Source organism: Equus caballus, chromosome 13 (assembly GCF_041296265.1).
Source record: "Equus caballus isolate H_3958 breed thoroughbred chromosome 13, TB-T2T, whole genome shotgun sequence".
NCBI lineage: Eukaryota > Metazoa > Chordata > Mammalia > Perissodactyla > Equidae > Equus > Equus caballus.
The window spans coordinates 11,248,363-11,274,824 of NC_091696.1; the positions used below are offsets into that span (position 1 = coordinate 11,248,363).

The 26,462-nt window shown below is 52.2% G+C and overlaps 1 protein-coding gene across 19 annotated transcripts in view; it reads left to right on the forward strand.

Moving 5' to 3' along the window:
- CUX1 (cut like homeobox 1) overlaps positions 1-26,462 on the forward strand; it is a 368,724-nt gene that overhangs the window by 318,328 nt on the left and 23,934 nt on the right. For 4 of the 19 annotated variants that reach the window (XM_070231690.1, XM_070231688.1, XM_070231693.1 and 1 more), the window contains exons 21-22: positions 6,000-6,302; positions 9,633-9,821. The exons of 4 other annotated variants lie outside the window; for them this stretch is intronic. In XM_070231690.1, coding sequence (XP_070087791.1) covers positions 6,000-6,302; positions 9,633-9,821 — 492 coding nt within the window. Of the gene's footprint in view, positions 1-5,999; positions 6,303-9,632; positions 9,822-16,260; positions 16,526-22,244; positions 23,072-26,462 lie in introns of those variants that run through there. 11 more of the 19 variants (XM_070231684.1, XM_070231683.1, XM_070231687.1 and 8 more) reach the window with 6 other exon arrangements.

Sequence of the window (26,462 nt, forward strand, 5' to 3'; positions counted from 1 at the left end):
TCTCTCTGTCTTACTAACCAAGCTACTCTTATGTAAGATTCGAAGCCTCGCAAAAAATTTAATCCACGCGGATCACTTTTTAAATGTAATGCCTCACTTTGCTGTCAACATTGGATAGATGGACTGTGTAGCTGGGCTTTTAGAATATGCAAATGACCCATTTTCACTTGTCCCAGTCCTGCAGGCTGCAGACTCCTTGAAAGCAAGGTTTGTGTCTAATTTCTTTTATTTCCAATGCCTAGCAGAGTGCGTGACACAAAGTAGTAGGTGCTTTACATCTTGGAGTGAGTGAGGGAACGAGTGAATGAAGAGAAGGCAGGCAGGCTGTCGTGCCTGCGGTGACTGGCGGACAGAGGATGGGTAGAAACACGTAGGCTTTCCACTCCTGATCTGGTTCAGATCCTTGCTCTAGTCGTGGGGCCTGGATCAGGTTGCAATGCCTGTCTGAGCCTCAGTTTCCCCGCCTAGAGCGAGGGGTTTGTATTTCCGCCGCAGGCCTGTTATGAGAATGGAATGAAGCCGTGTGGACCCACCCTCAGCACACTGCTGCATTCATATGCCGTACTAGATGCGTCTGGGTTCCCTTCCCTCATCCCAGGAGTGGACTGGCTTTTTGTGGCTCACAGTTGTGTTTCTGAGGCTCATGCGCGTTGATATGTGGAGCGCAGCGGAGCCGTGTCCTGGAAGGTGGCTGGTCACTCCACCACTGACGGCCACGCAGGTGCAGGGGGTGGGCACCACCCAGCTGCCCAGGTGGGCTGCTAAGAATATGGAACATCTGACTGGTTCCCAGCTGTGTGACTCTGGGCACGATGTCTCATCTCTGTCAGATGAGGAAGATGGAGGTGCTGGGCTCACGCTGGGAGTCGTTGTGAGGACTGAAGTAGTTCATTCCTGTGCCTTAGCCCAGCGCCCGGCACACGGCGGCCCACAGGAAACGTGAGCTTGAGTAGCAGCTGCTCTGACGAATGATGACAGGGCTTCTCAATATCGCCTCCCCCACCCCTGGGTGCCTGCTGCAGTGTCCCCTCGGAACGGCCCCCCACACCCAGCTGCCCAGGCCGCAGTGTGGGAAGCGCGCCTGTCGCCCCTCCTCCGCGGCCCTCTCCCCGCCCGCACTCAGCCGCAGGTCCTGTTGCGGCAGTCTCCTATGTCTCCCTGGAGCCTGGAAACGTCTCCCTGCACTCTGCCCGTCCTCTTCCAGGCCCCCCTGGGTCCTGCCTCGCCGACACTACAGCCTCCTCGGGACCTCCGGCCCCAGCCTTGCTGTTAAGAAGGTCATTCTCTGTGCTGAAGCCACAGCGAACTTATTTCCTTCCTTACTTTTTGATGTTAGGTCTATGATATTTCAAACATCAAGAAAATGACAGAATAACTCAGTGAACACCCATCTTCCCATTACCCGATTTTCACCTTAAGTTTTGATCATAATTCAATCCTATGTTTTTAAAAGAAAGAAAACATCAAAGATAGAGTTGAAGACCCATCCCTAACCTCACTCTTCCTGGAAGCCGACGCTGAATTTGCGTCCTGTGCATCCTGAATTTGCTCTCTGTCACTCCTGCACGTGACTCCGCGCCCTGACTGCCGCTCTAACAGCCACACCCGGCACACAGCATGTGCCCGCGTCCAGCCCATAGACAAACGTCAGACTCTTCCATCCTGCACCTTGTTTCGTGGGCTCACCATTATGTTGTGGATGCTGGTACATGTGGCTCCAGCCTTGACGTCCTTGCTGCTGTTCCTAGCTTCTGAACACGCCATAGTGTAGAGGCCCGGTCTCCTGGAGATGCACACTGTTTCCAGGTCTTTGCTCCTTCAGGCAAGGCCTCAGTGCCCACTGGAGTGCCCACTGGAGTGCCCGGAAGAGGAGCGTTGTGGGGTGAAGGGTGTAGGCCCATCTTCGAATAGACCTTCCCTGGCTCCCGCCTGCACGAGGAGTAAAACAGACTTCTCAGCCCATTCAAAGGCCCTACACAGCCCAGCCGCTGGAGGCCTCTCTGCCTCATGTTCTTCCCACGCCAAATTTCATCCATGCCTCAAACCCACGAGATGTGTGGAACACTTTCTCCCTTCCTCGCCACTCCTATCCTCCCAACTTAGCTGGCTACTTCCTGTTCATGCCTGAAGTCCATCTGAAATGTCACTTGTCCAGGAGGTCTCTCTGCCCCCTAGGCCCCTGCTGTGCGCTCCCATCTGTCTCTCATCGGAACACTCATTGTCTTGTAGGTACTTCTGTTTAGTGGCTGTCTTCCCTACGAGGTGTGAGCCCCAGGAGGGCATGGCCCCCTCTGACCCGTTGACCGACCCAGTGGCCTGACTCAGCAGACTGAGGGAATGAGAGAAAGGGTGAATGGAATGACATACTCTCCATTCGTTGTTTCTGCCACCACTTCCTTCCCAAGTTTATATTGAAGTGTAATTTATATATGGTAAAACTGAGTCTTCTCTCATAGCTGAGTTCCATGAGTTTTGGCAAATCAAGATAAAGAATAATTCCATCGTCCACCCCCCCCCCCGAGAATTCCCACATGCCCCTTTATAGTCAACTCCTGCACCTCACCCTGGCAACCACTGATCTGTTTTCTGTCCCTGTAGTTTTCTACCTTTTCCAGAATGTCATCTAAATGGTCTCATACTGGACGTAGCCATTGAGTCTGCTGCCATCGTCTCAGTCTTGTGCCAGGTGCTGTGGAAGAAATAAAAATAAGTCATGAGATTTATGGTGAATGTCGGGGACCTTTGAAGCCGAGATGGCCCAAGAAGTAAAGAATCAAATTCAAGTTCACACAGCCTGCCCGGAGAGGTTGTCCCCACTCCTGAGTTCAGTATCTTAATGCCAAGCCCAGGACTCCTCCTTTTTTCTTTGTTTTGTTGGGTTTTCTTTTTTTTTTTTTTTTTTTTTTTGAGGAAGATTAGCCCTGAGCTAACTGCTGCCAATCCTCCTCTTTTTGCTGAGGAAGACTGGCCCTGAGCTAACATCTGTGCCCATCTTCCTCTACTTTATATGTGGGACGCCTACCACAGCATGGCTTGCCAAGCGGTGTCATGTCTGCACCCGGGATCCAAACCCACGAACCCCGGGCCACTGAAGCAGGACGTGTGCACTTAACCGCTGCACCACCAGGCCGGCCCTGTTTAATTATTTTTAAGTAGGGAGTGGAGTAAAGCCTTGTTCTTTCGAAAAGTGTGGTTTTGGAGCCGGCCCCATGGCCAAGTGGTTGCGTTTGCACGCTCCGCTTCGGCGGTCCAGGGTTTTGCCAGTTCGGATCCTGGGTGCGGACATGGTACCGCTCGTCAGGCCATGCTGAGACGGCGTCCCACATAGCACAACCAGAGGCACTCACAACTAGAATATACAACTATGTACTGGGGGGCTTTGTGGGGAAGAAGAAGGGGAAAAAAATGTGTTATTCTGATTAGAAGGCTCCATTTGCTAATTTTTGAAAAAGAAAAAACAAGTCCCATTTCCTCTTCTCTGTTACCACATTTCTTGTCCTGTAGGATGGTGAGTCATGCAGGCAACCACCCGTCGTCCTGCACCCAGGGCCCAGCCGCCTCACCAGGGGGCTGTGGGAGCTTGTTTAAAAGGTTTGGTTTTGTCACACCGGTCCTGCCACTGGAGCTGTGGCGCTCACTGGAAAGAGCTTCTCAAGAATGACTCTTTCCAGAGTGAGGTTCTGAGCCTGTGGATTTGTGGTCTCTCCAACAGGTCCATTTGCTGTTGCATCTGTCCATGCCTTTCCAAAAACACGGGCCCCATTCTGCTTTCTGTGACCCGAGACACAGTGACAGCTTGTGCACACGTGTCTGTCAGTGACTAATTGTCTCACAGGAAGCGCACTCAGCTTCGAGTTGTCTGTTGTAGTTTAGACACAGGCTCAGAGAGTGGAGGCACAGGTACGAGCCGGCCCAGCAGCCCTCGCCCAGGACATCTCGAGGCCCACGTGGCCTTTGTCTGCAGCCACGGTCGGGAGCACAGGGGGACACCAGTAACGTGTGGCAAGTGCCTCTGTTTAGTTCTCTCAGGGGTTCTTCATCGCAAAAACCCACGCGAGTGGCTCACTGAGAATGCCTGCAAGAAAGAAATGTATCGCCTCTCGAGTTATTTGGGGGGCTCTGCTCCAGCTGGCACCCCAAACAGGGAGCGCACTGGGGCAGCAGCGCCAGGCAGTTTCTCAGCCGGGCGGCCATGATTCTGACCTTGCTATGGGTTAAAGGACACAAACCTGAGAAGAAATCTGTTTATCATGTGGGGAATTCCTACCATCCTTGACAGTACACAGTGAGCAAGATGGATGACCTGCCAAATTGGTCCCTCGCATGGGCGAATCAGGGCAAATTTACAGTACAGTTCCTTTGCTGCTTCAGATACAAAAATAACATTTGCTGGGTTTTATATCCAGTTGTATGATGACCTGGAGGTGAGCAGAGAGAAGAAATCCGATTTGTAGGATTCAGATTGCCTTAAAGATTTATATGGACCATTTCTGCCGTTTACGTCTGTCTCTTACATCTTTCACAAACCAGTGTTTTTTTTTAACCTCATTTTCCAGGTTGAGGACGCAGGTTTATGTGGTGATGGTGGAACTCTGTACCAGTTTAGGATAATAAACGGGTTTATTGGTTGAATTACATTTCCCTTGTTTGGGATTTTATCTTTCAAGATATTTCTACAAAATACCCCTTATATTTGGAATACATTTTCCATCCTCTTGAGTTCTGAATAGGTTGCTATTCTGGATAGAATCTGTCCGGGAAAGGACACTCCAGTTACATGGCCAGTTGCAATTCATTTATTACTCGGGGTTACATTTTGTTTAGTCAGGTGGCAAGTATTTGGGAGCCACCCATGTGTGCTGATGTTCAGTGTGTGGCCTGCCCACTGCGACTTATCATCTCTCAGGGGCCGTGGAGCCCACGTGACAGTGCCTGGCCCAGCTCCAACCACGTGGCACTGTGGCGTCTTACCACGTGCCATTCTCAGTGGGGGTGGGGAGAGATCGCGCCAAGACGCCGTGCCAAGGGCAGATTGTACCTCGTGGATAGGCCCGCAGTGCCAAGTCACTTTGCATTTTCCTCTTGGACACCATCTTTCTCTGTATCGGGAAATTAGGAAATGGCTAAAGCCTTTATTCCAGACATCCCAAAACTAGGATGGATGTCGGTTTTACGGGTGATGCTAATGGAGAGGCCAGAAGGGCATGGGTCAGCACTCCTCACTGGCCACCAGCAATGAAACAGAGGCCCTTCTTAAGAAAGGGGCGCATGGGGGCCTGACCGCCCACACTGACCCCCTCTCTCCCGGTGCTGGTGCCAGCGTGGCAGAGAAGAACTAAGAGCTCGGCTTTCGGGAGCACATCCTGGGGTTTGACGGAAAGCAGGGCGAGCGCTCCTGTGCTGTTGGTTCCCTCCAGGTTGGGTGCTGTGGGGCCCTCCGGGAGTCACAGTGAGAACCAGCCTGGGGTCCCAGAGTCAGCACTGGCCGCAGGGGGCCAGCAGCCCACGCCTTAGGTCTCCAAGGGGTCTTCATCCCTGCGTGACCACACATCGTGGGCAGCCCTCATTGAAAATAATACGTCCATTTGTTTTGTTCTAGAAATTATGGACAAAATAAGTATGCAAATTATAATCTAGCCAGGGTACTTCTGAATTACAGAATTAGGGGGCTCCATTAGAAGAAATCATGACAATGATAGCACATGATTAATATGACAGATTTTTTAACAGAATGCCCTTTTAATGAGCCTTCAGAAACCTTTTATTTAAACCCCTAGTTTTCCTTCTGTTGCTGTTATTTTTTATTTTTTAATGCAGAAAATGAGAGGGTACTCTCAGTCAAAAGACTATGAAACAGTTCATTTAGATCCGCAGACTGCTATACTGTATCCTCCTCGTTCGGTCGTTCCACGAGCATCTCCTAGACAGGGAAGGTAGACAGACGGGCCTGGTGAAACTCAGCTGTTTGAGCCTCGGTTTTCCTTGTGCTTGAATTACAGAAAGCACTCCAAAGACCTCTGCCAGCTGCAGCCCTGCACCCGAATCTCCAATGAGCTCTAGCGAATCGGTGAAGAGCTTGACTGAACTGGTCCAGCAGCCCTGTCCCCCCATCGAAACCAGTAAGGATGGCAAACCACCAGAACCCAGCGACCCGCCCGCCTCAGACTCCCAGCCCACCACCCCACTGCCGCTGTCTGGACACTCGGCCCTCAGCATCCAAGAGCTGGTAGCCATGTCTCCAGAGCTGGACACCTACGGCATAACCAAGAGGGTCAAGGAGGTGCTGACCGACAACAACCTCGGTAGGTGCCCTCCCCGTCTGCTAAGTCAGGAGGCAGGTTGTTTCCTGTGGGAGTTCTGGGGAAGAACAGGTGGGGGGGGGCACTCAGGCTAGGCCAGCGAAAGGGTTTAAGCGCTTACAGGCTACCTGCATGAACACAGAACCTCCTACAGTTGTGAACACTAAGGGCTCATGAGGGTGCTAGAGTTCTACAGGCCAATCCCAGCCCACTCCCGCTCCTGCTCGGCCCCTGCGCCCTTGCCGGGACCTCTTGGAAGGTACACCTGCAGGCCGGAGCCCACTCAGGCCACCCACTCAGACTGCCCTGATTGGGACATGCCCAGGACAGCCCCAGATCCCTAGGGGGCGCCAGAGCTGGGGAGGATCAGCAGCATCTGGGTGGCGTAGTGGAAGAGGCTGACAGACTGGTTCACATCCTACCTCTCCTACTTCATGTGCTGTGATACTGAGCCAGCTGCTCTTGGAGCCTCCTCGGTAAATCCTGAATAATGATGCCGGACGTGGGGTTGTGAGTAGCAGCAGTTCCCAGCAGCCTGCCTGGCAGCGCAGTCTCTCTTGCTATTGTCCTGCTGTCTCCTGCAGCGGATCCACTCCCCAGGCTCCACCGGGGTGAGGCAGCCCCTGGAGAACTGAGCTCACCACCCCTCCCCTGGGTTTCAAACCTAGGCCGGTTGCCTCGCAAATATTAGGGTGTTTTGTCGTTTTAAACCATTGTGCTCCTGCAGTGAAGTGTGGACCAGATGGGGTTCCCCTGGTCTAGGCATCCAGAGCATGGAAACAGCTACTCCCCATCACTTCCATCCTTCTTGTTTCTGGTGTAAAAGTCAGTTAAATGAGCACCATTCTCCGTGGTGCATGTTAAGACAACCCCAAAGAGTGGCTAGAATTTGCCAACTACCTTCAGGAGGGGCCTTCTCTGTTTTTCCCAGGGGACAGAAAAAGAAGGGAGTAGCAGTGAAATGGGTTCCAGTAAAGTTTGTGTGGTCACCCAACAGCCTAGGGTCAGGCCAGCCTGTCTGGTTGAGGCCTTCTACCCACTGCTTATGCAAAACAGCAGGAGAGAAAACATTTTTAATTCAGTTAATCGTGAAAATTAATTTAATTCATAAAAATGAAAATTTAGCTGTTGATTTCCTTCAATGGCTGTGAAGTCCCGTGTGCTCAGCAAGTATTAAAATGTGCGAGGATTTCTAGACTTTAGTTAATCCTTTACCTTCCAGTCTTGTCACAAGTCCAGGGAAGCAGGCCTGGTACATTATTGCTGCCCACTTCCGCATGGGGAGTGTCATTTCATGTAAACGATGAAAATCAGCTGAGGAAAACTCTCATTTTCAAACACTGATCAGTTGTGAGATCGTGAACGTTCAGATCTCATCCTTGGTCTTCCCATCGTGTCTCCATCACTGCTGGGGTTTTAGCTGATGCTGTTCACGTGCAGCCACAGCAGAACCCCACTGGCCTTGGAGCTCTGTTCTCAGATGCCGTGAAGCAGGAGTCAGTGACCTGAGGGGTGAAAACCTTCATTCAGACAGATGACTTCTTCCTCTTCGTGAAGGAACTTCGAGAAAAGCCCCCTAGCAGCGTCCCCCGGGCTTAGCGATGCAAAGCAGTCTTCATGGTTGCTCAAACTGGTCTTAGCTTCTCCAGGAAAGAAGCTGCCTGTCCTACTGGGGTCTCAGTGGAGTAATGGACACAGAGGGGCCAAATTACAGCTGAGTTAGGCAGCGAAGATGACCCTTGGTCAAGACCCAGGCATCTTCTTAACCTCTGACCTGGGATCTCGGGGTGTTCGTGGGTCCATCTCTTGAAACCATATGCAGAATGTATGTGCACAGATTTTATCAGGCGAGGGTCTCTAGCTTCTTCAGGTTCTCAAATGAGCCTGTGACCCACAAATGATTGAGAGCCACCGCTGTGAAACCTCTGGAACTAATAGACATGATTTCCAAAAAGAATCTCTTGATTTCCCCCCATATAACTGGGTGGGCCAAGCAAATAGTAACTAGCCATTCATATATATCACTTTCCTGAACCCAGCAAGCTCCATGGAATGAAATGAGATTCATTCATTAGGATTAGGTAACATTTATTGAAAACAGTCACATCAAAAAACTGGTAACAACTTGGGATGTTGCAAGCTAAAGTAAGAGTCTAAAAAGCAGAGAAACCATGAGTTTACAAATCAGTAAATGTATCTCTAAGTTAAAATGACTGACACCAAAAAGATTAATTTCTCAAGTGCAAAGCTTTCCATGCAGTCAACTTTTACTTGGAGTCCCGCTTTTTCCAAGGCAGTGCCCTGCCATTTTCTCACAACTACCTCGTGAGCACAGGTGGTGGTGTTTCCCACTGGCCGACGGAGGACGTGAGCCGGCCATCCCCGGGCACCCTACTACCCAGGGAAGAGCCGCTCTCTGCCCCGGTGTCATGTTTTGTACGCTTTATGGTACCAGACACTGGCCTCTCTGATCCCAACCTCCACTGCCACCTAATAAGTCCTGTTCGTTTAAGTTCTCCCATCAGGTCGCTCAGGCGATGCCTGATTCTCATTTGTACCTTTAAAAGTGGTGGCCCCCCTTAACCTGCAGCTGAATGGCTCTCAGAGAAGAGGAATTTTCTTTTTAAGCCTCTGACAAACGTTGCAGACTTAATGCCACTGTGCTCTCCAGAGCAAAATGCCCTCTGATCGGCCTGGGGAGCAGGCTGCCCACCACGGCCGCAGAGAAAAGGCCTCGAAGAAGGGGTTTTGATCCACTTTGAGCTCCAGTCAGCAGAGGCAGCTTAGACTGCGGGAACAGACTTCAGAATTGGAAATGGCCTGCTTTTCAGAAAAACAGAGCCGAGGAGCTCTTTCTCCTTCTCTTTCCTGCTGTGACCCTGGGTCAAGTGGTCTGTTTTCTCAGCAAGACCTGATAACCTCGCTAATCGTGAAAGGAGCCGGTGCGGACAGCCCTGCGGTTTGAGGTTGTACGAGAGAGGTCTCCTGCCTGTGTGCTGCTTAACCTCCTGAGCTCGGGTTTGGGATTAACCGCCTCTGATAAACGCCGCAGGCACTAGCCAGGCCTCAGTTCATCCCAAGCCCAAAGGCTTTTTTGAGAGAAACATTGTGTGGAAGCAGAATGCAAGAGTAATACTGATTCTGTCAAGTGGAGTTTGTCAGAAGTCTGGGCAAAGAAATGCTTTTACAACGTGCTTGCTCCCAGCCAGGACCCAGCTGACCAGACTCTGGGCCTTTAAACCCCATGTCTGATTTTAGCCTTGACACGTGTTTGTCCTTCCAGAACCCTGGGTCTCAGTGATGACACCTCTCTCGGTTCTGTTTTCTCTCTAGGTCAGCGCTTATTTGGAGAGACCATCTTAGGGCTCACTCAAGGCTCCGTCTCTGATCTCCTCGCTCGCCCGAAACCCTGGCACAAGCTCAGTCTGAAGGGACGGGAGCCCTTCGTCCGGATGCAGCTGTGGCTGAATGACCCCAACAACGTGGAGAAGCTGATGGACATGAAACGGATGGAGAAGAAAGGTAACTCCCCACCACCTGCCCCAGCCAACTGGCTTCCCATTTATAAACACGCTGTTTCTTTTAAAGGCTTCCCACAAAGCTGATGGGGGACATTGATCCATGACCAAGGGACTGTAAGGCAAGGCAAAGGATTTTTTGACAATCAGCAGCAGATGAGGACCTAAGAGGAATGGCAAGATTTGTGGTTTTTTTCTCCCCAGCAGCCTGAACCCAAAGACATTTCGGCCCTGGGGGCCACCTAGTCAATTCCTCCTAGTCGCCCTGGGAGCCAGTGAAGCCTTTGTCTTTAAGGAGACTAAGGCCACCGAGAAGGGAGCACCACAGTGCTTGGTGACGGCTCGTTTGTTGACGTTTGTCTTGTTGGGTGGGTAGGGTGTGACAACATGTATTGCACACGTACCACATGCCGGGGCTTCCATATCTTATCAGAGAGATGATTAATAAATGCATCTGTAGATAAGGGGCTCGGGTTCAGGGAAGGTAGGTGCCTCCATTAAGGTTACTCAGCCTGAAAAATTTGCTGAGCAAATTCCTGCCAGAACAGCTTTCTCTCTCTTGCTGTTACTTTATAGTTTATGGGCTGTGGAGGATATGGCCTCCTGGAGGGCTAAGTGCACCTCTTTTCTCCGAATGCTTCCAGAGCCTTCTGGAACATTGATGAGCATTGTTCTTGCCCCCTGGAGGCTACAACACAGGAGAAATCCTAAAGGATTTCCGTGGTGGTGGAAAGTAATACCTGCTCTGCCTCAAGGTCTGCACTCCCACACTCTGCTCCTCATCAGCAAGCCCTCCCCTCAGAGGGGACAGTCCTGGGGCATCTGCAGTGCTGTGAGCTCACTCAGTGGCTGAGTCCCTTGAATGTGGAGATGAGGCACCAGCTGCTGGTCTGGCCGTGAGAAGCTGTGACACCTCCTTAATCTAATCAGCTTCTGCAGACAACTTCAGCTAAGAGCAGGTATCCCAGCCACCCCTGGGGCTGATCCTGGCCCCATCCCCGTGCGTCCCAGCCATAGGGGGATGGAGCCCAGGCTCGTAGCCTCTGAATTCACCAGGAGCCAGCCAAACATCGCTGTTCTCACCCAACTAGGGAAAGGGCAGGAGCTCCGAGAAGGAGCCAGAGTCTCTGATGCGTCCTGCAGGAGCTCGGTGGGCTGGCCCTTGTTGTGACAGGAGGGCCCTCCAGTTCCGGAGTGCCTCCCATTTGCTGGATGCTGTGCTGAGACTTCACTCACTCCACACAACTCCGTCTAGTACACGTGTCATTATCGGTGAACGACGAGGCTGGGGCGGGACACAGCTTACCTGATTTGAACAGTTGGCATAAGTAGGGAGCAGGAATCCATGGCTGGGGCTGTCAGACTTCAAAGCTGGTGCTCTCAGGTGTGTGTGCTGCCTGCACTGAGCACCTGCCACACTGGGACCATGCGCCCATGCAGTCACCTTCACCCTATCCGGGGCGCTCCCGCGGGCTCTTGCCTGCCCCCAGGTGTGCAGACCAAGGCTCTGACACAGGCCTCAGTGCTGCAAGCTCCAGAGGCCTGGGGCCACATTACCCCCCAAATTTTTTAACTTTTTAGTATGGGAAATCTCAAACATAAAAGTAGGGAGAATGATATCATGAACCCAGTATATCCATGACTGAATTTCAACAATTGTCAGTACTCACCCAACAAGCGGTTTGACAGTTTTCTGCGCTCTGTGGGAAGGCAGTGCCCTCCCTCCTCGAGCTTGCTGAGGCTGCCGCTCCCAGCGCCAGGGAGCTCCCTCCTGGCGGCAGCTCAGCATCCAGGCTGGCTCTGCCGAAGACCTCCTGCTAGACATCAGCACAAAAGCGAGCCCTGGTTCTCCCACTCCTTGGCGTGTTTCTCCTCCTGGGCCAGCAGGAAAGGCCCTCAGCCCCCACAAACAGATCTTTGGGGGCTTCCTAGACCTCCATTTCTCCTCCCTCATGGGCTCTGGGCGCCATCTTGTGTTACAAAAGAGTTATTGTTTCAGCAAGCCCAGGCCCCTCCTCACATCCCAAGGTCCCTAAGTGGCTGTGGCCCACTGTCTTCTCTCGCTAGTAAGGATGCTCACTAGAGGAGTCTTCACCAGCCCCAGCAGGAGACCAAGGCCCCTGATCCGTCACACACAAGATCAGGTGACCCGGAGCACAGCACTGCCTGTGGTTTCCCTAGACTCCTGGTCACCCACCCGGGGGGAGGGGGCTGGCTGGGCAGACCAGGGTCGTTTCTTTCTGGCCTCTGGCTCTATCATAGTAATTTAGCGGGGAGAAGATCTGCCTTCTCAGTGGTTTCCTAATTCTATTCATAAAATGGCAAGTGAATTCAGTCCCTAGCCTAAGTTTCTACACCTCTGAAATGAGGATAGTAATGGTAGCTTTTTCCGGTTGTGAGGATTAGAAAGAATGTACCTAGTATAACAAGCTGCTCCCAAGTGCTCAGTAAACGACCGTTATTAAAGAATTTATATTCCTTTGAAATAGGTGAATAAGTTGTGCTCCCTCTATTAAAAATTCTGCACCAGTAACCTAGACCGCAGGACTCACGTGTACGCTACGCTTGCTTCTTGTCCAGAAAGCCTTTGCTGCTTCTCCCTTCAGCGCGAAGCTTTTATTGCTCTCCTTCCTTCCTTTCTTGTAAACCTTTCTCTCCCCTCATCTACCTTCTGCGTTCTATTCCCTTCATGAGATGGCCCTTCACACAGTACGGGCACCTGGACACGCGCACACACATGCAGCCTTGGCTAGCTTGTGGTCTCGTGGAGGCTACAGATGGACCCTGATGATCCTGTCTTCTCCAGTGACACTGGAGACCTGAGTGCCAGTGCTGCTGACGTGCGTCTCCCTGGCTCGCAGTGGCTCCCACTGACACAGCCTCGGGCCCTGCTGCCATGCCACAGCTGGGAAGGCAGGCAGGGGCAGTGGCCACCATGTGGCAGGGCAAGTGGCCACCATGTCGTAGGGCAGGGCAGGCGGCGCTGCCCAGGACAGACTTAGGTCAGGCCTCAGTTCTGTCACTTACTAGCTGTGTGGCCTCAGGCAAATTGTTTCACCTCTCTAAGCCTCAGTTTCTACATCGGTAAACAGGGGTGATAATGGCCTCCCCCCCACAGCGTAACTGGGAGGATGAAGTGAGAAATGTCAGCTGCTGCTGCTGCTGCTGACAATGCTGCACTCTTATTACTATATAGTATGTGAATTGAATATTAGTTTTAGTCTTCTGTTGTTTTTAAGAAGTTTTAAAGAATTTTCAGACCGTATTCAAAACTAGTCCACTAGGAAAATCACTCTGGATGATTCCTTTGCTCAAGAAGTCCGAGTGGTTTTAACTTGCAGCATAGTTGGTGATTAATGACGGTAACAACCGGCAGGGGCAGATAAAGCACAGAAAGCACGGATAGAACAGAGAGAGCCTGAAATCCAGGAATCACCTCCCCTGTACTTCACAGTCCACTCAGCACGTCCCCAAACAAGAGTCGCACATGAGTCCCTGAGCCTTGGCACTGCCCTCTCCCACCGCCCCCCAACCTCTCTCCCACAGGAGAGACACAGTCACTGCACAGGTGCCCCCTCGTCCCGGCCTCTGCCGCTCGCTGTCTCTGCTGCCCCTTTCGGGTGGGCCTCGTGGCCCCAGGCCTGAGCCTGCTCCAGCCGCTCCTCCGCCTCTTCTCCTGGGCTGAGCCCTCGCCCCCTTGAAGTTCATCCCAGCACCTTCACATTCAGTCTCCTCCTCATCTCCATCACCTGCCAGCCTCCTGCTCCCTCTCTACCTCGTCTCAAGACTGGCTCCTGGATCACTGCCTTCCTCCGTGCCCACGTCCTGCCTCCTCCAAGGGATTTTAAGGCCCATCTGACCCGTCCAGCACCCCGGCCTCCAGTTCTTTGACCTCCTCAACCCTTGGCTGCTCCCTCAATCTTGTTATCACCCACAGCTACTCCACCTCAAAGCCCAAATTCAGGTACCCCACTCACTGACCACATTCTGCCATCCTTCCCTCTGCCGTGTTTCTCCGTTCACTGCACCTTACCCAGGGTGGCCTCCAGCCCCTGTATCCCCTCCCCTGCTTTCTCCCATCACATTGCCCTCTGCTGCCCTTGCCTCCTTCCCCAGACATCCCAGACTCCATGCTCCATCACTTCAGTACGCTCTGGACATGGTCCTCTCTCTCTCACCTCCTTCCGTTCCTCGTCCCCCTGCAATCCCAGCCTTGAATCAGAGCCCTGCCAGTTTCCTCCACCCAGCCTCCTTGGTGTCTGGGACCTGCTGGAGAATATCCCAGACCTTCACGGGTGGGTGCTGCCTCAGCTCAGTGGGGTCCTCGTGCTTCTCCCCACCCCATCCCCCACCACATTTCCCCTCACTTCAGATCACCTGTCCTCTGCCTTCCTACTTCGTAAAGAAAACAAACGCCATCCACTGCCCCCACCTCAGTCCCTACAGACTTGTCTGTATGTCACCCACCTTCCCTCCCTCCCTGCCCCTGTGCTCAGGCCCATTCTCCTGCACCATCAGTGATCACCCTCTCACCTGTATCACCAGCTCTGTCAGCTCTCTCCCCTCAGCTTGGAAACCTTACCAGCTCTCTCACCTTTAAAGACCCTCCTCAACCCTGGATTTCCCTTCTTGAAGCCGTCTGCTCTCTCACTTTCCTTTTACAGCTAGGCTTGTTTTTTGTTTTTTTGGTGAGGAAGGTTGGCCCTGAGCTAAATTCTGTTGCCAATCTTCCCCTTTTTGCCTGGGGAAAATTGTCACTGAGCTAACATCTGTGCCAGTCGTCCTCTATTTTGTACATGGGACGCCACCACAGCATGAGTTAATGAGCAGTGTGTAGGTCCACACCTGGGATCCAAACCCACAAACCCCAAGCCACCGAAGCAGAGCGCACAAACTTAACCACTGTGCCACCGGGCCGGCCTCTAGGCTTCTTAAAATAGTAATTCATGCTCACTGCCTTCACTTCCTCACCTCCCATTCACTATGAAACCTACTGCTGTCTGGCTTCTGCTCCCACAGCTCCACTGTGTCTGTTCGCCGCCGTCTCCAGTTCTAGCCTGATCACTGAATCCAAAGGCCATTCTGGGTCCTTGTCACACCTTCATTTCTGCAGCCCTGACATGTTGACCATCACTCCTCACTCATCCCTCTGTTACGCTGCTGTCTCCTGGTGTTCCTCTCAGCTCTCTGTATCCTTGCAGGCTGCTGCTTCCTCTGCCCGGGGGTGTTTTCCAGGATTCTGTCCTCGGCCCTCTCTTTCCCATCAAGATCATTGACTTCAACTACAATTTCTGCTCTAGTGGTTCCAGATTCCTCTCTCTAGCCCAGACCATTCTTCTGAGCTTGATACCTATCTATGCAGCTGCCTACAGAACTCTCACTGTGGATGACTCAGAGACGCCTCAAACTCCACATTTCCAAGACGAACCATCATCTTCTCCTTTTCATCTGCTCCTTCCATGGTGCCCAACCCAAAGATGCCTCCACCCACCTCATCGTCCAGGCCTGAGCCAGGGGGCCATCCTCAGCTCCCTGCTCCTTAGTCCTTCGTTTAATCAGTCCCCAGGCCTGTCAGTTCTACCCCGTAACATCTCCACAGTCCAGCTGCTCTTCTCCAGCCCCACCACCGCCGCCTTGGTTCAAATCCTCGTCATTCTTACCTCCTAACTGAACGCCTTCCTCCCAGCCTTCCCTCCCCTCCATCCTCGAGACTGTAGCCAGAGCAGCCTTCAGGAACATAGCGTTGATCATATCACGCCCTTGAGTCACATCTTTTCATTTCTTCCCATTGCCTTCAAGTCCAGACTTCCGGCCTACCGTGGCTCTGCCCATCTTGCCAGCTTTATGTCTGACGACAACTCCTCCTACCACCACCCCTCTGCATGCACACAGGCACACACACAACACACTTGAACCGTGCTGTTGCATGCCTCTGTGTCTGTGTACTTGCTGTTCCCATTTTCTGGAGCAGCCTCCTGCCATTTTCTGCTTCATCACCTATTTTTTCTGGTTAATCCCTCCTTGTCCTTCGCGGTTCAGTTTAAACATCATGTCACCTGGGAAGCCTCCCCCACCCCTCCCCGGGCTGCGCCGAGTAATCTCCCCCAGTGCGCCGCTCCAGGGGACCCTGCGCTTGCCTCCCTTAGTGCACTCTGCCGGGGTCATCTGTCTATACACTTCTCTGCGTCCCCCACTAAAGTGTCAGGGGGGACACATTACCACAGAGCAGCTCCTTGACGAGTGTGTCATGGGTTTCAGAATGGTTCCAGTCCGAGTGCTTTTTCTAGTCCGAGTGTTTTGAGATGCCCTTGGAAGAGCAGGGCAGAATAGCCAGCTACTCACGTCATCGCGAGCCGACACTATACCGTGTACCTGGGGTCAGGGGCTCGGGCGGACCTTCCAGCTGGGCCTGCGCCTCAGTCTGCCCTCTCTCCCTCCCTCAGCATACATGAAGCGGCGGCACAGCTCAGTCAGCGACAGCCAGCCCTGTGAGCCCCCCTCCGCTGGCATTGACTACAGCCAGGGCGCCAGCCCCCAGCCCCAGCACCAGCTGAAGAAACCCCGAGTGGTGCTGGCTCCTGAAGAGAAAGAAGCTCTGAAGAGAGCATATCAGCAAAAGCCATACCCGTCACCAAAAACCATCGAAGAACTCGCCACCCAGCTCAACTTGAAAACCAGCACTGTCATCAACTGGTTCCACAATTACAGGTACGATCCTGCCCTCGGCCCAGTACATGACGCTCCACACAACACGCATTCCGCCCTTGGGAAGAGGCCGCTCTGCTGCAGGGCGCAGCCACTAAAGGTGCACAGGAGTGAAGTTCTAGGAACTCGGCCCTGGCAGACTGGGGACTGAGAACTTGGTCCGTTCTCAGTGGTTCAAGTTCTCAGTGGTTTGGTCAGTTAGGCGGTTTTTTATGCTATTTTATTAGAGGTTTTGTTTGTTTGGTGAGGAAGATTGTCCCTGAGCTCATGTCTGTGCCAGTCTTCCTCTGTTTTTTATCCGTGGGACACCACCACAGCACAGCTTGACGATGGGAGTGGTATGTAGGTCCCTGCCTGGGATCCAAACCCGTAAACCCCGGGCCACCAAAGTGGAGGGCACGAACTTAACCACTACACCATGGGGCCGGCCCCTTTATTGGAGTTTTTAACTCCAAAGGTGTAGGGTCATGTAGTTAGACACAGTTCACATCTGCTATGATCAGAAAAAAGAATCCTCTCGGTTATGTCATTTAATAAGGGAGAGTGCAGGCATTCATGCTTCTGTAGGAGTGGATGTTTCTTAGTGATTTTTGGATGCTTTCTTGGGGTCTTTCACAGTATTGTTTTCCAGATTAAGTTGATTAGTTTGGTAATTAAATAAATAGTGTAAGACCCTTCTTTTGGGGAAGTTCATGAGTTAATGAAAATTTATTGAGCACCCAGCAGATCTCCAGACGCTGACCTAATGCTTTAAACAACCTGATCCTCACCCTATATAATAAGGGGCGTAGTATTATCTGCATTTTGCTGATGGCAAACGTAAAGCCCAGAGGGGCTGAGTCACTTCCCCAGGCAGGGAAGGGCCCAGTGCTCCCTACGGAACACAGTCAACTGAGGGCACGTGTTTGGACTGGATCATGGAATCCACTGAAGATAACGAATGCTGATCGCAGCACTAACCAGGACTCCCCAGTAGAAACCAAGAATGCCCAGGGGCCTAAGGGAGATTCCTGTTTCTTTAATTCTTTGTATGGGGCCATCAATGGAGGTTCTCCTCAGAACATCATTTTCTCTAGGGCTCAGTAAAAATGGGGTCGGTGCTCCTGGTTGTGCCAAGGTGACAAGTACATGTGTGTAGCCAGGGCCGGCAGCGCCCTCAGCAGTTACTCACCTGAAACGGGGGCAGGCAGTCGAAGATCCCAGACAGTCCTAGGGGCTAGAGGGAGGAGCTGTCTCTAACTGGGCCCTGCCTCATCTGATATGCTCTGCTGGAGTTTCTGGAGGGGCCCAATAAACCTCCCAGGCTCCGAACAAATTGGGAAACTTTAAAATATTAGATGGGAGCCAAACAACACCTGTATAAGACTAAGTTAGTAGATGCAGCTTAGCAGGAGAGCCGAACAGACCCACTACCTGACCCTTGGAACCAGGCACATTTACCCATGATGGCCACACTGGCCCCAGGCAGGCCTCCCCATGTGTGCACTGGCTCACATGGGGACAAAGAAGGTACATGAGCTGAGCACAACCAGCCTCTGCATCCTAAATTTACCAGTCAGATAAAGGCGGAGGCAGAGCGAGGCCGGCAGTTAGAATAATGGAGCTCCCTCTACAGGGAAGGTAACTTCCAGAGTGGTAAACAAGCGAACTGAGGGGGAATGACTGGAAGTGTGGGCAGAGATTCACCGGAGCCCCTCCCTGCCAAGTGTTATGCAACCCCGTTTCACTTTCTAGGCACAAAGGTGCATTTGAATATGTACTTTCGAGTCGTCTGCAAGTTATGTCCATTTTAATTCAAGTTTATAACTCTGGACAGGAGAGCACGATGCTGTGGATTACCCAGTACCTGGGTAACTGTGCTACTGATTACACAAAACATCCCCAAAGCCATTTCCCCTGGCCCTGCTGGGCCCACCTTTTTCCCAGCTCCCCCTCAGGCCTCAGCTGAGTGGCAATTGCTGCCTCCTGGCCAGGGCAGGCTCTCTCCAGGTTTCCCAGCTGCTGTCACTCATCTTGCTGGCCTCCTGACAACCATGGTAATGCCCATCACATGATGATCAGCTGGTCCTCGGGGAGATGCCACATTTATGCATTTCACATAAGCAACTTCAGCTCTACACCCTTGGCATAAAATAGAGAAGGAAGGAGAGAGGGGAATAGCAGTAGGAACTCAAAACTCAGTAAATGAGCTCAGGTCTGGATCTAGAGTAGATGCTCAGTAAATATTCTCCTTCAAAAATAACTCCACAACCAAGGGTGTAAGTCAAATAGGAAAACCAAGGGCAGAGATGAGTTTCAGCTGCAGACATCTGGAAAAATATCCCGGAAGAAGCAGGAGATGCACAGGGTCTCGAAAGAACTGAACTAGAGACTTTTATAAGCCACGAAATAGGTCAGATGAGAAGTGAGCACGAGGTCATTCAGAATTGGCATAAAGCCCAAAGAATGGAAGTCACTTGCCTTAGATCACCCGGGAGGTAAAGTGTAGAGCAGAGATTCCAGCTGAGCAAGCACTGTCTCCCTGGCTGTGGCTCTTCCACTGAACGCTCAGGACAGGCCCCCTTACCTGGTATACCCCACAGAGCTTCAAACGAGGACAGGCACAGTGCACTGAATGTGTTTCATTCCTAAGCAGGAAGGCAGTTCCTCACATTCTTTCTGCAGGAGTTAAACAGAAGTTGATTTTATTTTCTCCTGCCCCGACTGGAACTCTCAGGGAATAATGCTTGGGTCAGTTTTTGCCCCCATCGAAAACATAAAACTTGACTTCGTGTTATCCTTTCACCCTAAAGAAATTAGAAGTGTCTTACAGTGACCGTTTACCTAGAATTGGGGCCAGGAATGCCAGGACAACATACCACAGGACACCTGCTCTCGTCTTGGAAGGACAGGTCCACACCATAGAAACTCTTCTGGGCCCTAAAAGCCGTGGTGTCCTGTGAACTGTCTGAAAACCAGATCTGCTCCTGGGACCTGGTCTTTCTGGCCCAGATGACAGTATTCCTCAGACATGGAGACAAATCTAGGCTAAGAAGGATGATGTCTTGGGGCCGGCCCGGTGGTGCAGCGGTTAAGTTCGCACAGTCCCCTTCTCGGCAGCCTGGGGTTCACCGGTTTGGCTCCTGGGTGCGGACATGGCCCCGCTTGGCAAAAGCCATGCTGGGGTAGGCGTCCCACATATAAAGTACAGGAAGATGGGCACGGATGTTCGCTCAGGGCCAGTCTTCCTCAGCAAAAAGAGGAGGATTGGCAGTAGTTAGCTCAGAGCTAATCTTCCTCAAAAAAAAAAAAGGGATGATGTCTCATTCTTTGGAACAGTAATATGTGCCAGGCACTGAGCCAAGAGCTTCACAGATGTGTTATCTTGTCAGAGCCTCCGGTCAGCAGTCAGGTGCAGTGCTGCCAGCCCCATTTTACAGAGAAAGGGTATGCTCACTAACCGAGCTGGTGAGGGTGGCAGCCCAGATCCCAAGCCCCAGGCATGACGCTGTCTCTTCCCTCAGCCCTTCCACCTCAGCCTTAGCACTTACAACAAGGGTGTGTCACTCAAAAGGCAGCTGGCTGGTTAGAAGAGTTCCCCTTTTTTTGGGGGGGTCTACTTTGTGTCCTATATTATATATTAACATTTTATTTAATCTTAACATCTCTGCAAGGAAGATACTGTTCTCCACATTTTTCAGATAAGAAAACTGAAACTCAGAAAGGTTAAGGAACGTACCCAAGTTGCACAGCTACTAAGTGACAAAGCCAGATTTCAAACCCAGGTGTGCCTGGTTCCAAAAAGCCTGTGCTCTGTTCTGGGCCAGTCTGCTCCTGAGACTCAGAGTTAGTGCTTGGGCCTGGGGTCTGGCTAGGGCCAAACCCTTCAGCACCTGTCTAGCCTCCCACCTCCCCAACCAGGGTTGGATGGGAGTGGGTGTTCAGCCCAACTGGCATTCTCGGCTGCCAAGGGGCCTGAAAACCAGTAAAGAGCAGGTCTGCCCTCCCAGGAACCTGTGGCAGGAGCTGCCATTTCGCAGGCTCCCAAGGAAGCCCCAGGGAAGGAGGAAAGTCTTCTCTTAGGCCTAGAGCTGCTGGGGGGTTTCAGGACCTCACCCTGCAGCCCTGGCTCAGAAACATCCTCAAGACAAGGATGAGAGCTCACCTTGTGCAGGGAGCAAACTATGGAACAGATCACCACCGCCAGAGTTCTGACACACTGACAGAAACGAGAGCCGGTTTCTCCCCAGCCCTAGCCCTCCCCACATCCAGCACGGGTCCTGGCCTGTAGTAAGCTCTCGAAAAATCTTACCTTTATTGAGTTATATGTACTGCAGAAAATATTTCCATGCATGCCCAACCCGTGGGCTTTGTGCAGGCCCAGTCTCTGCAAGACTCTGGGTGGTGCTAAGGCACCTGAAGATGCCTGTCCACTAAGGGCTTGCACATCCTCAGAGGCTTTTTCAGCTCTTTGGAAGAAACACCTAGAGAGCCTTCTGATTGAGCCTAGTACTGTGAGCATGATGGGAGGAGAAACCGTGGAGCAAAAACAGACATAACAAGAGCCCTTTCCTGACGTCAGCCAGGGCTCCAGAACAGGGAAGGCCACGGCCCTCGGCAGCTGTTTCCTTCAGACCCAACCAAGTACCGGAGCACATTTTCCACTGCAGGCTGACCTCGGCTTGATTAAAACTTGCTGGGTGTGCTGGAGTACATATTTGGTCTCCTTCCTGCTTGATCAAAAGTGACTGTTCCCTGGTCGCCTCCTTTCAGAGAAGGAAATTAGGTGAAAACACACAACTTGGTGGAATTCCACCTCAGCCTTGACCAGAGCCCCTGGCCTATGGCTCAGAGCTGGACACTGAAGATTTTCATTTGGGGCCCTGCCTAATAATTGGTTCTCTCTCGCGCCGTCCTGATGAGGAAGCAGTGGTTATCCGTCATCCTGCAGTTCCCTTTATTAATTCAGTCAGCGCTGATTCTGTATACCAAGCACCATGCTGGCCTGACATGCAGAGAGTAAAGGGCACCTCACCACTCATAGCCTCGGCCGAGGTGGGTGGGATGGTGATGGAGGCAGCGTGCCATTAAGTGAGTGACACTAGCTATGTCGGGGGAGGGAGGGGATTTCCCCCTTAGCCCTCGAGTTCTTGTGGCTGGACTAATGATAAAATTAATACAAAACAGATTAACAGGAGAAAACCCAACTTAATACATACATACAGGAGATCATAAAAATGATGCATGAGAAATGACCAAAGCAGGCAGGTGCTATAGTTTTTACACAATCAATCAATCAGTGAGGATCTGACAGGACAAACTTAAGTTTGGGGAGTTGATTAGGAAGCAATCTAAGCACAGCTGGGCTTGGGGCAGTCAATTCCTGAGAAAGTCAGGAGGTGTGTCTATCCAGGCTTCCCCCCGAACTCCCCTTCTCCGGTGACGTGACGAAGCCGTCTCCCTCTCTCGGGGCGGCGAGGGCACCTCCCGCGGGAGCCTGATCTCCTGCCTTGCGGGGGAACAGAGCGGGTCTTTAGTTCCGAATAATCAGTAGGCCAGCGTGGGCCCGTCGGGCGGCAGCAGCGGCTCCGTCCTAGTGGAGGGGGCACGGGCACCCGGCCGGGCAGCTGGGGCTCCCCTCGGGCTCCGGGCCGGGCGGGGCCGTGGGGGCCGGCGGGCTGGGCTGGCGCGGGCGTCGGGACCGGGAGGCGGCCCCCTCACGGCGCCCGCTTGTGTCCCGCAGGTCTCGGATCCGCAGAGAACTGTTCATCGAGGAGATCCAGGCCGGCAGCCAGGGCCAGGCCGGCGCCAGCGACTCCCCGTCGGCCCGGAGCGGCCGCGCGGCGCCCGGCTCGGAGGGCGACAGCTGCGACGGCGTGGAGGCCGCCGAGGGCCCGGGCGCCGCGGACGCCGAGGAGTCGGGCGGCCCCGCGGCCGCCGCCAAGTCTCAGGGAGGGCCGGCCGAGGCGGCCGCGGCCCCGGAGGAGCAGGAGGAGGCGCCGCGGCCGGCGGAGAAGGCGCAGCCGCCGCCCTCGGGGCCCCCGGCCGCCGCGGACGACGCCGACGGCGAGGGCCGGGCCCGGGCGCCACCGCCGCCACCGCCCGAGGGCCCCGCGGACGGCCCGGGGCCCGTGCCAAACCCCGCCGCCGCGCCCGCGGCCGGGGAGGACGCCGCTACCTCAGCCGCGCCGCCGGCGGAGGGCCCGTGCCGGGCCCGGGACGGCGCCGACAGGAGTTCCGCTTTGCCAAGCACCAGCGCGCCCGCGGCCGCCCGCAGGGCCAGCTCGCTGCAGAGCCTCTTCGGCCTCCCGGAGGCGGCGGGCGCCAGGGACTCGCGAGACAACCCCTTGAGGAAGAAGAAGGCTGCGAACTTGAACAGCATAATCCACCGCCTGGAGAAGGCCGCCAGCCGTGAGGAGCCCATCGAATGGGAGTTCTGAGAGGCGCCGCCCGCCCGTCGCGCCCCGCCGGGCCGAGCCGAGCCGGGCCGGGCCGGCCGAGCGGGGCCGAGCGGGGCCGGGCCGAGCCGAGCCGAGTCTGGCCGAATCTCGCCGGGCCAGGCCGAGTCTGGCCGAGCTGGGCCGGGCCGAGCCGAGTCGAGTCGAGTCGGGTCGGGTCGGGTCGGGCCGGGCCGGGCCGAGTCTTGTCGGGCCGAGCTGGGCCGAGCCGGGCGGGCAGAGGGGCGGGCGCCGACTCCGCGGCCTGGACCGTGTTGCGCACTTACCGCCCTGCGGGCCACAGGGCAAAATCGCCATAGGCCAAGGTGCATATAGAAAACAAAGGAGCATTAAGCCCAATCTATGTCGTGTTTTCAAGGAAGAAAACGGAAATGTGTAGTCGAGCTTTTTTGTACCCTGAAGTGTTTTTTTTATTGCCCTAAGTGATTTCCACAGGTTCTGGAATAACTCTTACAGCTTTGCCTTGTGCCCTCCTCTTTCGTGTGGGCTTTAAAAAAAAAAAATCAAACCCACATATTAAAAGGGGGCTTTTTATCTGCCATCTAATGGCTTCAGAGCGATAATACACTATTATCTTCTTAAACCAGGAAAAAAAAGGGGGGGGGGATTTTTCAGAAAAATTAAAAAAGAAAGTTTTTGTAGCTGTTCAGTTGCCACTAAGAGATTGCACAGTCAAACCGACTCTAAACACACTAGTTTGGATTCCTAAATATTTTCAAGTAAAGAATCTTCTCGTTTGAAACTTTGAATTAAAATAAAACACATTTACTCCACATATTTTTTAACAAGAAGAAAAGTCACATCAGGAAACTGATTTTGTGGTAGCTGACGTAGTGTTTTCTTGTACGTGAATAGAATCCTGACATGTAGTGCACATTGATCCATAGCTTTAACTGACTCCGGGCTTTTGCTGCCCTGGGTCTGTTTAATACACTCCATTCTAGGCCAAATCAGGACAAAAAGAAAAGATCCGAATCTAGGTATTTTATAATCTGCTTTTTAACCTCTAACCGCAGAGCACGCTGATCAGACCTCATATCTCGGAGGTTTAGGAGACAAGTTAGAACTGTAGCATGTACCCGTTCATTTTGTTTAATTTATGGTGTCCACGTCTGTGTTAGTGCGTCTGCACGTGCGCGAGCATTCAAAGCAAGGAGGAAAGAGTAGGCCGCGAAGGTGGCAGCAGGCAGTTCTGGGGCCAAACGGGGCCGCCCCTCAGAGACAGCAGTCTTTCCTTGGCACAGAAGGCACCGCACCTCACACCACTCTCCTGGGCGCCTGATGGACTGAGCCCCACCAGGGGACGCCGCTCCCTGGGCCTGGGCAGGGCTGGCACGCGCGCTCTCTCTTTCCCTTCCTTCCCACCACAAGCACTGATGACTGTTGACGTCGTGGGAAGCTTCCTTCCCTGCAGAAGAGAGATCGTGGCAGTCTGGGCTCTGCTCCCACCCCTGTAGAGATGGCCCAAACTCACACCAAAACGCTGATGCTCTTCACTTCCAGACCAGACCATTGGCCCTTCATTCTTTTTGCCTCTTGGAGCGTTCCTTTATGCACAGTTTAGGGAGTCTAAGTACAAATCAGAAGTCTAACTTGTCTCTGATTCCTCCTGTTGTCTATGTGTATATGCGTGAGAATAGAGGCGGATGAGAGTGTGCGTGTGTGCGTGTGTGCAATTTTATACGTCTGTGTATTTTCTTAAGTACCTGTGCACACATAGAGTGCATTACTGCCACCTTTTTTCAATAAGCTGTTTTCTCAGTTATGGCTTCTACAAGTTTGCTAATTTAGACTCCTTTATTGCCATATCTTTAAACTAACAATAGATGATTTCGGTATATATATATATTTTTTTTTGCTTATTTATAGGTGCTGTATTTTATTATCTGATTGTTAGGAAGGGATGAAAGGGGCAAATATTCTTTAGAGGGATAGACTGCCGGCAGTATTGGGTATAATTTACAAGATGTAGTTGTCAAACTGTATATTACTGATTGAAAACTTTTTGACCGTATTGTGTATCATTGAAACTTTTGTCTTAGGTCAACATCTTTGGATGACATTTTAATGGTGCATTCATTATTTCTTAAGTTTAATTAATATTACCTTTTTTGATTTGGGGAGGGTGGGAGGGAGTTATAATTTTAAAGATATGCTCCCGCTATTACACCTCAGTGTGCTTGTATTAATTAACTTGTAGGGCTTGACTGTAAGATGTGAAACCACATTTCTTGCATGATGTTTTAGAAATTATGTATTTCATTTACAGTCTTTAACCTGCAACTGCAACACTTAGATCAAGTTTTCACCAATTTAAGAGTCACTACACTAAAGACAATGCCTTTTCATGAATGAGAAGTTTTCAGAAGGCTCTAGGAGGCTGGGAGGCAGGCCGGTTGTCTCTTGATAGTTGCATCATCTCCGAACTTGACATCTGGTTCAGTGAGAAGAGAATTCAAGATGGAGGAGCTTAAGGGGAAAGGGATGAACATCTGGCTGAATTCAGGTGCATTAAGAAGAGCGAGTTTGGGTTAGTGACCTTAGGACAGTGAGTGGCAGAGCCCCTGACAGTACTGTGGTGTCCTCTCCACAAAAACCTCGAGGGAATTTTGTCATCACGTGTGATGAGTCTCTAAATACCTGATTTTCATGAGAATGAAAAGCAGGGAGTAAACAGGAAATATTAGGGTAGTATTTTAGTTTTTAAAGGCATGACTGTTATTTACAAAGGTGTTAAATCCGAGGAAATGGGAAAAGTATAAATTTGTCCACCCTAGTGGCCAAAGTGTCACAGTGTAAAACAGCCACTTTGGCTCTTCCAAGCAATTCCGTAGTTTTTGTGTTTGGTTGGTTGGTTTTTTTAACTAGGTTGTTGTTGATTTCCATTCTGTCTTTTTTGCCAGACTTACATCTGGGTGCTCGATGCAATCAGTTGGTTCAGTTTTGCTCCTAGTTCCGTGGTTGTGTTTTCCTATTTATTTTTATTGCGACCCCAAGCCTGTGGTCTTCTGTGCTAAGCCGTCACCCTCTGCAATTCTTCTAAGAGCTGCCGCTAAGTGACAGCAACCTGTCGGGGCCAGGGCGGGGGTGCCCCTCCTCGACACACCCCTGAGTTTGAGCCTAAGGGTGGATCTTTCCTCTTGATAAGCAATATTCAAGTGCCTTGAACAGCATCCTCTCCGCGGGGTTTATCTTCGGCTGGCTGGCGTTCCAAGCAGTCGCTCCCACAGGCAGCCCAGCTCCTCCGCTTCATGCTCCACTGGTTTAAAAAGCTGATTTGTACCTCTCCCCTGGGGAAAACGGTTCCGTATAAAACACTAACACTTAATTACAAGCTCCATTATACCATTTTAAATGGCTTCTTTTTGTTAATTGGAGGCAGTGTTCATAACTTAAGGTTTTTGCCATTACTTAGCTGGCTAAGTGGAGGCTCAGCATCAAGTCAGTGTTCACGGTCAGCCTCTTGACCCTTGGTTCCTGCCCACGCTCTCGGTGGCATCTCA